The sequence below is a fragment of the Pan paniscus genome, chromosome 7 (genome assembly GCF_029289425.2).
Source record: "Pan paniscus chromosome 7, NHGRI_mPanPan1-v2.0_pri, whole genome shotgun sequence".
Classification (NCBI taxonomy): Eukaryota; Metazoa; Chordata; class Mammalia; order Primates; family Hominidae; genus Pan; species Pan paniscus.
Window position 1 is genome coordinate 54,120,674 of NC_073256.2, and position 13,467 is coordinate 54,134,140.

Below are 13,467 nucleotides of genomic sequence, written 5' to 3' on the forward strand. Positions count from 1 at the left end.
CTCAAGAAAGAATTCAGGGAAAGTCCGCAGTGCAAAGTAAAAGCAAGTTTATTAAGAAAGTAAAGTATTGAAGGTACAGCTACTCCATAGACAGAATAGGATGTTCCCGAAAGTAAGAGGAGGAACACATCCACTCTAGGTACAATGCTTGTATATGTGGGGAGATGTGCTCTGCTACAAGGGTTTGTGATAAAGGATTAATTTTCTTAATTACTATATTTTGCAAGAATCGATATTATCTTTAAAGCAAAATTAGGAATGCCTTTGTTCTCCAGATATCAGGATATCTGGAGACTCCCAAGTCTGAGTTTGTTTAGTAAACATTATTAATTTGTTCCCCTAACCACCAACATCTAGAGACTAGGAATGCATAACTTTGTGGGAACACAGCCCTGCAAGTTCCAGCCTCATTTTCCTAGCCCTCACTCAAAATGGAGTTGCTCTGGTTTGAACACCTCTGATAGTAGCACTGTAGGTGATACAAGTGGCACAATATATGTCCTGACCTCAGGCCATAAGCTACTAGCAGGAGATGATTTCAGTGACTGCAGGAATGGAAAGTCATTGATTGAAGCAACAGGATTGGAAATCATGACCATGTTGCCCACCATGTTGTGAGTGTGATACGGGAGTGAGTCATTCATGGGATGCGTTTTCTAAACAACCCTTCCATGTCCACTTCCGCCTCTTCACTTTCTCTTCTTGCTGTTGTCAGACAACACTATGAAGTTAATTTGCTTTCCTTTACCAGACACCTCTGAGCTGATTAATTCTAATCTCTTGTGTGGAAGAAACTGGAGAGCTTGGGTGTATTCTTTGTTTCTGTACTTAAGACTGAACTCGCGGTGCTTCTGAGGAATACGTGGAGTGCTTATTATCCTGGGAAAACAAAAGACTATTCATTAGGCATGGCGCACATGCACATTCAAAGGATAACTATTTTATTTTTGGTCAAGATACATTTTTAACTTGTTGCTAGGATGAAGTGATAAAAGACATTTAGCCCTAATTAATTATCTGCCAGTAAAATGAAACATTGTTCTGCCTTTTCATTTCTGTATTTAATTTACTACTTTCAGTACTATGTTGGCCTAAAGACATCTAAGCTCTCTCAAGATATGGAGGTACGGTTCCATGACATTTCTTCCCTATCTGTCAGTTTTGAAACTTCAAATGCGTGTGAGATACATGTGTCCTTAAAAGAGTCCCCGGAGCTGTGGTCTAGAAGGCAGGCTGTATATTTAATAAGGACACATCTTTCAAGTCATAGGTAGAATGGCACCCAGCCTCTTGTGTGATCTCGTAGCAGCTTGTGCTTCTGTGTCATGGCTGTTGTCACATTGGGCATTGTTGGAGCATGTTAAAATGTCTCCCCCTCCAGGGCTGGGCACGGTGGCTCACGCATGTAATCCCAGCACTTTGGGAGGCCGAGGCGGGTGGATCACCTGAGATCAGAAGTTCAAGACCAGCTTGGTCAACAAGGTGAAACCCCGTCTCTACCAAATATACAAAAAGTAGCTGGATGTGGTGGTGGGCACCTATAATCCCTTGTGAGGCTGAGGCAGGAGAATCGCTTGAACCTGGGAGGTGGAGGTTACAGTGAGCCAAGATCGTGCCACTGCACTCCAGCCTGGGCGACAAGAGTGAAACTTCGTCTCAAAAAAAAAAAAAAAAAAAAAAAAGTCTCCCCTTCCAACCCAGAAGCTCCTTGAGGGTAGGGATCTTGATGTTTTGCTTGTCAATGTATCCTCAGCACCTAACAGAGTGACAGACACATACAGGGTGCTCAATAATTGTCTTTCCAGCAAAACATGTCATAAAACTTATGACATCTTTGATTTATTGCTTATGGTAGGGGACCTGTGGCAAAATAATAATACTACAAAATAGAAATAATAGTAACACAATGTTAAGATAAAAGACCAAAATGCCTGTGATGGTATTAATAAAAATAAAGGGCCATGCAAATACTATATAACTAATAATGATAATAAAAATGTGTTATTCAAAATATGAGGGAGTATCTCATTATTGAAGTATAGTTTTCGATGCTCTGATCTTGAAGCAGTAAGAGACAAATGGAAAACATTCCCTTATATAAGTGGAAGACTCACTTTTTCCATCTGAAAAGGCTTTTGTCTGCTTAGGAGACATCAGAGTAAGAGAGGATACCTCAGCCAAATCCAGGCATCACAGGGGCTGAGAAATCTTGGGAGTTCATGGTTCTTTCAAGAAAACTCTTGAATATAAGAGAATATTGCTTTTCAGGCCGGGCGCAGTGGCTCACGCCTGTAATCCAAGCACTTTGGGAGGCCGAGGTGGGCGGGTCACTTGAGGCCTGGAGTTTCAGACCAGCCTGGCCAACAAGGCAAAACCTCATCTGTACTAAAAACACAAAAATTAGGTGGGCGTGATGGCGCATTCCTGTAATCCCAGCTACTCAGGAGGCTGAGGCACAAGTATTGCTTGAACTGAAAGGTGGAGGTTGCAGTGAGCCGAGATCGCAGCACTGTACTCCAGCTTGGGCAACAGAACAAGACTCTGTCTCCAGGGAAAAAAAAAAAAAGTCTGTTGCTTTTCAAGAGAATTTGATTGCTTTGTTTCTCTCCCAGAGAACTGACCAAGGCCCAGCATTACTCATGAAGTTGTACTGGAGTAATTCTTTGGGACTTTGTCTACAAAAAATGGAATACTCATTTTCTCAGCCCCAATCATGAAGCGCTATAATGTGAACAAGGAGGTACAAAGAAAGTGAAACATTGAACTGAAAAGGTCCCGGAAAACAGGCACCAAGACTGGGACGAAATAAACCATTCTACCAAAACCTAGTTAGCTGGTCATTTACTGCTTCTGTATGGTTGGGGATATGAGAAACATCTTAGAGGGGAGGGATTCTCACTTCCTTCTTGAATCTATTGGTTCCGGTTGGTAAGCCAAGCATCCTACTACAGAGAACTTCCAAATGATTGAAGCAGTAAGGCTGAGTGGAGAGGCAAGCATTTGAGAACTGTGTCAAATTCCTCTCCAAGTGCCCATCACCAGGTGTGTTTGAGAACTGGCTGCAAACAGTAACCACAGCAGGATGCTGCTGACGGCTTTGTCAGTGCGATAATGAGTGGTGGATAAAAAGCTCAGGGCCAGGTGTTGGTAGGCACCGGGCTGGGGTTGGCATGGTACTGAATGTTAACTACTATTCCAGAATTCTCTATTTTGTCCAGAACAAGTTAGGATCCTAGACTATGACCGTCACCCTTTTATTTAAAGTTGACCAGAAATAAAGCATTTTATTTATTTCCCCTTCTCCATTTCTTCCCTCCTCTTACATTTCTCTTCCTTGCACAGTGAAGCATATACCTTCAATTAGTTTGAAAATCCTCTAACTTTTAGTCTCCCAACAGGATTAGACCTGCTAAGAGTAACTAGTGTTTTCTATCTGATAAATAAGGGGATTATAGCAATAACTGCTGTCAGCATTTTTCTCATTTAAACAAATAAAGCTGACAAATGATGAAGTTCTGTGCTGCTCCATTATGTTTAGTACATGCAGAGCAATTAGTCATCTGCTGCCAACGTTAGTCTATCTACAACTAAACCATCCAACGGCCTAGAAAGCTTATTAGCATATCAGTACCATAGTCATATTTGTATATTCTCTAAGACTCTACTCCATAACAAAGGCTGATGGTTATAATTTGCACAATAATTTAAAGGGTTGGACTTTTCTATGCTTATTAGAGTCATGCCAGTTATCAGGTACAATTCTACTCTTATTTATGATATGCCATTTTTTATTTGCCTGGAACTTCTGCTCCCCTGTAGCATTTTCTATGAACAAGTTAGCTGCCATCTCTGGAGATACTGAAGTAAATAGCCGTTTCTGCAGGAACACTGTTAGATGAAATTCAGTGGAGGAAGAGATAGAGAAGAGCAATTTTCTTAAAGCCGCATTCCTTGGATATTTCTCATTTATGAATATATCACGTATATGTATGCAAATATATGTATACACTCATGTACTATTACATATGTGTATAAGGGTATGTATGTATACATGCATACTGCCTATGTAAATGTGTATTTGTATGTATATCATTTGATCAGTGAGGATTTGAGAAAGAATGTATTTAAAAAATTGTTTGTCTTATTCAACAGTTATTTCTTGTTATGGTGGGGGAAAATATAATACAAAGAATTCATGATTTGCCAAAGCTTCTTTTAGAGGGGATGGTTTGATAAAACTGAAGACCTCATGTTAGAAGAAGGCCTAATCTAGAGAGATAATATACATTTTGTGGGATGGTAATGTCACTTGTGGCCTTTTAAAGAAGCCTGACACTCTGATGCCACTGGTTGGGAAAATACTGTGTTTGGGAGCAGTTGTTTTATATGCACTTTGCTCTGCTGATCACATGGGGAGCCTCTGCTGGTAACTGGGCCGTCCTAATGTTGAAATCTTGACTTCAGCATTTTCCTCCCAACTGTGGTTAGCCTGAATGAGGGGTTGCAAAACCTACTGACAAGAGTGGGGTAAGACAAGATATAATCTTCATAGTGGGGTGCCCTGGTCCCTTGTTTATGCTTTCCAAAGCACAATGTGCAGTTCTCTTTGTCTATGTGACCACGCTTTCTAGTTGGGGCCTTGCTCACCCTGTAGGGACTGCTCTGCCCAGGGCTGGCTAATTTTTAGAGAGATGAAACAACTTGCCTGTGAGTTTGCCTTTCATATGCAAACCAAGCAATCCAGAGGCCACACCCCTAACCACCATTTCTATGGAGCTCTTATACTCCAGATCACTGTTCCCCTGCCCTAACCCCAGGACTAGGTACCAGACAACTCGGGTACCAACAATGCCACAGAGCCCACTGACATTATGCAAGCTAGCCAATCCCAGCATATTGTTTCTTCCTATGCAAACCACAATGGAAAGGCCCTTGGCCACATGTTCCCCTACCACTTCTGCCTCCTGAAAGACCCCCATGCTTCCCCATGTGGCTCTATGTGGCTTGCTGTGCCTCCTGTCTCTCAGGACCTGTGAGTGTCAACTTCTTCCTTCATAAAAGTCACTTCCATATCTAAATCTCTTAAAATACTTTATTGAAAAAAAATCCTGGGTATTCTTAAAATACCATGGTGCCAAGATTAAATCATAGCAAGTTTTGTGTTTTGGATTTGGACATTCACTACTTTATAAACATGATAACCCTGGACCATTTTGAGATGGTGATTGTCTTCATTTCCAAGCTGAAAAAAATCATAGCTTAGATATTCTTATAAGATGAGGAAAGTGAAAAACATGAAAGTGCTTCCCATTAGCTTGAACCTATTCCTTTTTTTTAATTGATACATAATTTACATATTTTGGGGCACATGTGATATTTTGATACATTCATAAAATGGCTAATAATCAAATCAGGATAATAGGAATATCCATCACCTCAAACACTTATGTTTATGCTGGGAATATTCAAATTCCTCTTTTCTAGCTATTTTGAAATATGTAATAGATTATCGTTAACTAGTCACTCTACTGAACTGTCAAACACTGGATTTTAGTCCTTCTACTTAACTGTATTTTATTACCCATTCTTCAACCTGTCTTCTCTCCTCATCCCCCTTCTTGGCCTCTGGTAACCACCAGTCTACTCTCTATTTTCATGAGATCTACTTTTTCAGTTCCCACATATGAGTAAGAATGTGTGATATTTGTCTCTGTACTTGGCTTATTGCACTTAACATATGACCTCCAGTTTCATTCATGTTGCTACAAATGACAAGATTTTATTCCTTTGTATGGTTGAATAATATTTCATGATATATACCGCATTTTCTTCATCAATTCCTTTACTGATGGATACTTAGGATGATTCATGGGGTCGCAGATATCTCTTTGATATATTGATTTCCTTTTTAGGAGGATATATATGCCTAGTAGTGGGACTGTTGAATCATATGGAAGATATATTTTTAGTTTTTCAAGGAACCTTTATACTGTCTTCTATAGTGACTATATTAATTTACATCCGCAAAAATGGTGTATGAGGGTTCTCTGTCTCCACATTCTCTCTAGCACCTATCTTTTTTTGTGTTTTTGACACAAAACATTTTAACTGGGGTGAGATGTGGTTTTGATTTGCATTTCCCTGATGATTAGTGATGTTTGGCTATTTTAAAATATATATTTTTGGCCTTTTGATAAATGTCTTTTCAGGTCTTGATCTTTTGCCCATTTTTAAATCTTTTGTTCTGTTTTTTGCTATTGAGTGGTTTGAACTCCTCATATGTTCTGGTTATTAATCCCTTGTCAGATAGATAGTTTGCAAATATTTTCTCATTTTCAGTGGGTTGTCTTTTAGTTATTTCCTTTGCTGTTCAGAAGCTTTTTAGCTTGATGTAATCCTATTTGTCTATTTTTACATTGGTTACCAGTGTTTTTAAGGACTTATTAAATAAATTTTTGCCTCAACCAGTGTCCTGGAGAGTTTCTTCAATGTTTTCTTTGAGTGATTTCATAGTTTCATATATTAGATTTGTTTTTATTTTGATCTGACTTTTGTATATGGTGACAGATAAGGGTCTAATTTCATTTTTCTGTATATGGATATCCAGTTTTCCCAGAACCATTTATTGAAGATACTATCCTTTCATCAGAGTTCTTGGTGCCATTCAGAGTTTTTTATGGGTCCGTACAAATTTTAGGATAGCTTTTTCTATGTTTGAGAAAGAAGTCATTGGTATTTTAATAGGGAGTGTCTTGAATCTGTACATTGCTTTGTGTAGTATTGACATTTTAATAACATTAATTCTTGCAATCCATGAACATGGAATATCTTTACTTTTGTGTATGTCCTCTTCAATTTCTTTCACCAGAGTTTTATCATTTTCTTTGTGGAGATCTTCTATGTCTTTGGTTAAGTTCATTCCCAGGTATTTTTTGTGGGGGGTGGGGGGATGGGCAGAGCTATTATAAATGAAATTGCTTTCTTGATTTCTTTTTCAGATTATTCATAACTAACATATTTAATTGCTACTGATATTTGTACATTGATTTTGTATTCTGCAACTCTATAGAATTCGGTTGTCAGTTCCAATGTTTCTTGGTGGACTCTACATTTTTCTAAATATAAGATCAAGTCATCTACAAACAAGGCTAATTTGACTTTTTCCTCTCCAAATGGATGCCTTTTATTTGTTTCTCTTGCCTGATTGCTCTGGCTAGGACTTCCAGTACTATGTTGAATGAAAATATAAAAGTGGACATCCTTGTTGTGTTTCAGATTAAGGGGAAAGGCTTTCAGTGTTTCTTTGTTCAGTAGGTTGTTAGCTGTAGGTTTGTCATATATGGCCTTTAGTGTTTGAGGTATGTTCTTCCTATGTATAATTTTTCGAGGTTTTTATTATGAAGGGATGTTGAAATTTGTCAAATGCTTTTTCAGCATCTATTTAAATGATCATTTTTTCTTATTTTTGGTTCTGTTAATATGGTGTGTCATGTTTATTGATTTGCATATGTTGAAGTGTCCTCACCTCTCTGAGATCAATCCTCCTTGATTATGGTTAATGATCCTTTAATGTGTTACTGAATTTGGTTTGCTAGTATTTCATTGAGGATCTGTGTTCATCAACTATATTGACATGTAGTTTTGTTGTTATTATTGTGTCTTTGTCTGATTTTGGTATCAGGGTAATGCTGCTCTCAAGGAATGAGTTTGGAAGTATTCTCTCCTCTTCAATTTTTTTTTTTTTTTAATTTTTTGAGACTTGTTTTGTGGCCTACCCTATGGTCCATTCTGGAGAATATGTTATGTGCTGAAGAGATGAATGTGTCTTCTTGTAGCAGCTGGGTAAAATGCTTAAACCCATTTCTTACCTTAAAGGTTATTGAATGCTTCTTTGGTGAGACTCCACTTCTCAAAGTGTGGGTGTATTCTGCTTTAATAGGTCTCCCTGTTCTGCAATATAGGAGCTCTGGAATATTGAAGTCGCTTTACCTCCTCCTACCTGTATGCATTGATGGATGTTCTCTCTCCCACCTTTTACTCTTTAAAGGAGCTCATCGACCGTTTGCCCAGAGAGGAAAACATAAAGCAAGCCCTGTTCTCCAGAGCCTAGTGCCTCCATTTTACCTGCTCCACTTTACTTTCTAATATGCATGCTCCACTCCAGCTTGCTTTCTGTCCTAACAAACAAATAAATTAATGGCATTAGAGGTACGAGTGGTTTTTGGTTACACGGATGAATTGTATACTAGTGAAGTCTGGGCTTTTAATGTACCTGTCACCTAAATAGTGTACATTGTACCCCATAAGTAGTTTTATATCCCTCATCCTATCCAATCCTCCCCACTTCTGAGAATCCAGTGTCCATTATACCATCCCGTATGCCCCTGCATATCCATGGCTTGGCTCCCAATTATATGTGAAAACATGCAGTATTTGGTTTCCCATTCCTGAGCTACTTCATTTAGGAAAATGGTCTCCAGTTCCATCCAAGTTACTGCAAAATACATGATTTCATTCTTTTTTTATGGCTGAGTGGCGCTCCATGATATAATACATTTTCTTTGTCGATTTATTGGTTGACGGGCCCTTAGCTTGATTCCCTATCTTTGCAATTATGAATTGTAGTACAATAAACATACAAATTCAGGTATCTTCTTGATATAATGACTTCGTTTTCTTTGGGTAGATACCCAGTAGTGGGATTACTGGATCAAGTGGTAGATCTACTTTAGTCTTTTGAGAAATCTCCATACTGTTTTCAACAGAGGTTTTACTGATTTACGCTTACAATAGTGTGTAACTATTCCCTTTTCACCACATCCATGCCAACATCTATTATTTTTTGACTTTTTAATAATGGTCATTTTGATTGGGGTAAGGTGATAGCTTATGGTGGTTTTAATTTGCATTTCCTTACAATTAGTAATGTTGAGCATTTTTTTCTACCTTTGTTGGATACTTACATATCTTCTTTTGAAAAAAATCTGTGTTGTTCGTCTGCTTTTTGGTGGGATTATTTGTCTTTTCTTGCTGACTTGCTTGAGTCCCTTGTAGATTCTGGATATTATTTCTTTGTGAGATGTATAGTTTGCAAATATTTTCTCCTATTCTGTAGGTTGGCTATTTACTCTGTTATTTCTTTTGTTGTGGAAAAGCTTTTAAGTTTAAGTCTCATTTATTTTTGTTTTTATTGCATTTGCTTTTGGTTCTTAGTCATAAATTCTTTGCCTAGGCCAATGTCTACAATAATTTTTCTAGGTTTTCTTCTAAAATTTTTACAGCTTATGGTCCTACATTCAAGTCTTTAATCCAATTTGAGTTAATTGTTGTATATGGTGAGAGGGATCCAGTTTCATTCTTCTGCATTTGGTGATCCAGTTTACCCAGCACCATTTATTGAATTAGGGTGTCCTTTCCCCAGTATATGTTTTTGTCTGCTTCTAGGAAACTTTTTAAAAACCTTCCTTTATTTCCACTTTCTGTGACATTCTTCCCTCTTGCCTTTGCCTGCCAACTCTGCCTTCTCCTGGCCTTTGTCTGCCCATTCATATTTCTTCTTTCATTAAAGTGTAAACAAAGAAAAAACAAAGCAGCAGGAACAACATCATCATCACCTGTAAGGCTTCTTTTCTCCTATTTGATTTAGGAGTTGGCTTTCTGGACTCATAGTCTCTGACAGGGAAAACACAGTGCTTTTGTGCTTTCACAAACAGGGGAAATGTGAGTTACCAACTGTCATCAACATGATTTTCTGTTACGTGGGTTCCTCCTACAAATTTAGAAAGTATACCTCAAACTGCACATGGTGACTTATGTGGCCATGACCATCTCTCATCACACATCATAAATAACACGTTATTGATTGGGTGGAAGGGAATGTTTCCCCAGCCTGACTAATCCTACACCTCCATTCTTGTTTTTTAAATCCTGAAACCAAGATATAATCATGATCCACCTCCTCCATCGAGAGTTCTGGACTCATTTTGATTATAGTGATGCTTCTATCCCCTGAATTTCTTTTGGACTTAAAGGACAAAGCATAGTTAGGTACTTAATTTAAAAAAATAGTTCCATGTATTAACCTTATTGCCACAATTAAGTGTAAGTACTAAAATAAAGGAACAGAATTGAATTGTTAAGAGGCACGTGAGCATAGTGCTGGTTTTGGTGTGCGACCACCAGGCTCACACACCAGACCCTTCATTTACAAACGCTGACTGTGGACAAATGACGTAGCCTCCTGAGTCATAGTTCTTTCCTCTGCAAAGTAGGGACACAATAGCATGCACTGCCACAGAGTACCGTGGAAATGTAAAGAGCGCATAGGTTCGAGGCTTATCATGACATGAGGCAATTAGATGGAATTCAATAAGCATTGCCTCTTTTTCTCCCAACCGGCCTATCCTAGAGCAAAGCACAACCTCAGAGAATGTGTGCTGGATGGAGAGGACGTGCTGGCTGTGAAGGCTGCTTCCCTGTTTGTGACGAGTTAACTGGTGAGGCAAGTGAGGTGCCCCTTCCATCCTTGGTACAGGACGACTGCTCATCCCAAAGAAAGAAAGGTTGATAGTCCTTGGTCAAAGGTGCAGAAGAAGCTCATGCTCTCCAGTTAGAAGCACCAGACAATTTGTTTAATTTTAGAAGGAGGATGTAAAGTAACAACAAAAAAAAAACCATTAAAAGGTTGTGGTCTTAATAGCTGCATCTCAGTTCACTGCTGTGCCCTTAGCCACTCTTTCTATAAAACCCCCCTTTCTTCACCTCCTCGTACCATTGCTATGGGGGCCTCCCTGGGTTCTCTTCTCAGGGCTTTAAGACTAACTTGGTTTATGTGTACTGCTATGATGTATCAATGAAAAAATACAGAAAAGCAAAAAATGTTTTAAGTGATGGATATCCCAGTTACTCTGATTTGATCAGTACATATTGTATACATGTATCAAAATATCACATGTGGCTGGGCACGGTGGCTTACACCTATAATCCCAGCATTTGGGGACACCAAGATGGGAGGATTACTTGAGGCCAGAAATTCCAGACCAGCCTGGTCAACATAGTGAGATCCCCATCGCTTAACAACAACAAAAAAATACTTATTTCAACTTGTCTCCTCTTTGTGCTCATTCCTTCTTTTGGTCCCATTGGCTTTGTTGTCCTGAGCCTTTGAATGCCGATGCCTTCGTCCTTCCTCAGATTTTCAGCCTGGTCACCCCATCTGCAAATGTTCACTGACTCCTCTTTCTTCTAAGCCAGACTGTTACAATGACCCACCCCAGCTGCCAAACCCAGACGTAGGGGCACTTAGAACAACTTGGAACTGTGTCCCTGGCATTGATTTGTAGAGGCCTCTTTGGCTTGGAGAATCCCAGCAATTAACATTGTGTAAAATCTATGAGGAATGTAGTACCAAAGAAAGACAAACAGCACTAAGTCAAGGTGCTGTGAGAACTATTCTATTGCATGGGAGCCAGAATTGGTTGATAATGCTTTACACGTGTGCTTTCCAGCCTACTCAGCTGTTGAAATTTAATTAGCAGTAATATATTATTGTCAAAGTAATTAAAACCTTGCCTTGATTAAAAACAGGATTGTTTAATTAAAAAGAAAAGGTTTGGCTAACCTTAACTTTCTGTTTGAGAAATATAACAGCCTCAGCTGATTTGTCTCTTATCTCTCCCGCCATCAGGTTTGAAGGTCCGCGAAGTGTTCATCAATGTTACCAGGCAACAGGTGGAGGACTTCCATGGGCCCGAGGACTATTGGTGCCAGTGTGTGGCGTGGAGCCACCTGGGTACCTCCAAGAGCAGGAAGGCCTCTGTGCGCATAGCCTGTAAGTACATTCTGGGTTACCTTGTCTTGTAGGACCACAAATGAGAGTTAAATAGAGCTGAAGAGAGGTTTTACAGATGTCAGATGCTTCTACAGAATGTAAATGAGAGGACTTAAATTTACTCTTCTAAAATGTTATTTTAAAATGTTTGATAATTTCTGGCCAGGCGTGGCACAGTGGCTCACGCCTGTGATCCCAGCAATTTGGGAGGCCAAGGTGGGAGGATCACTTGAGATTAGGAGTTTGAGACGAGCCTGGCCAACATGGCAAAACCCCATCTCTACTAATAATACAAAAATTAGCTAGGTGTGGTGGTGTGCGTCTGTCGTCCCAGCTACTTGAGAGGCTGAGGCAGGAGAATCGCTTGAACCCAGGAGGTGGAGGTTGCAGGGAACTGAGATCGTGCCACTGCACTCCCACCTGGGTGACAGAACGAGAGAGACTCCATCGCAAAACATAAATAAATAAGTTTGATAATTTCCTCCAGAGTACATTCAGCAAATTAGTTTGGCTAGGAGATTCTGCCTAGACAGTCGGAGTGCAGGTGTCTCAACAATGCCAGGGAAAACCTGTTCCTGAGAGAATGAAATTCACACAAATGGATTCTGCTGTTCACCATCAATGACAAAGTTCAAGGGGCACTTATGGGAAAAGTTGAGCAATGACTGTTTACTTTCCAGCAAATCTGCAAGAATACTACATTAAAGACATTAAGGGATTTTTATAACCTACTGTTCAATCTCTTCTCTCTGAATCTTTAAACATGGAAATGGGTTTTAAAACTGCATTAGTTTGACCCAAGTAGGACTAAAAAAAAAAAAAAAAAATACACACTTGGAAAAAAGTATGAAAGAAAGAAAATTGCTTTTCAGAAGGGTCCAATATTTCTTTATCATATTTCAGCATCAGTGTTTTTATAATTTTAAAAAAGTTTCATAAATACACAAACTTTTTTTCTCCTCCTTGCAAATGTCTTCAGCCCTCCCACTTCCATTATTCCACCTCCATGGATCCCCATAAAACCTCTTTTGTGTGCCTGGGATGGTAAAATCACCTCCAGAAAGAAATTGGGAGATAGGGGAAGAGATGGTTATTGTTGTTTTATTCAAATACTGCCTTTTGAGAGTGTCATGAAGAATACAGGATGAGAGAAATTTATTTGAGGACTCAAGTAATTCTTCATAGCAGATGTTGATGGTTTAGAGATTAATAATAGGAATGAATTGCTATTTGCAGAGACATTTATGTTCCCAGGGGAATGAAATCTTCCTCTCAAAACACGCATGTCACCTTCATTCTACTGGCAATTTGGGGAGGCCCTCTCCTGGGTATTGCCTGAGTTCTGATAGGCCAGGGAGAAGAGGTCACCTCACAAGCCAGGCTCTTGGTGTGAGAGCCAAGGGAAATATTTTCCTATAGTTATTTAGTTAATTAATTTTAGCCAACAATTATTTTATGACTTTAAAGTAGCAGGCCAGCTGAGAGAGAGAATATGTTTGCATTTAATCTCCTCTTAAGTTCATGTCTGTGCTCCCAGCGTGGTCTCAATCAGGCCAGCCAGGGCATCTGACTTGAGTCAAGATAAAATAGGTAATTTCAAGGCTCTATCTGCAAAACAGCAGAGGGGATTTCAATAT

The 13,467-nt window shown here is 39.2% G+C and overlaps 1 protein-coding gene across 8 annotated transcripts in view; it reads left to right on the plus strand.

The window, feature by feature from the left end:
* The window catches only part of UNC5D (unc-5 netrin receptor D), a 557,242-nt gene that overhangs the window by 317,166 nt on the left and 226,609 nt on the right, over positions 1-13,467 (plus strand). For all 8 annotated transcript variants that reach the window (XM_003830743.6, XM_008956162.4, XM_008956161.4 and 5 more), the window contains exon 3: positions 11,687-11,830. In XM_003830743.6, coding sequence (XP_003830791.3) covers positions 11,687-11,830 — 144 coding nt within the window. The remainder of the gene's footprint in view (positions 1-11,686; positions 11,831-13,467) is intronic.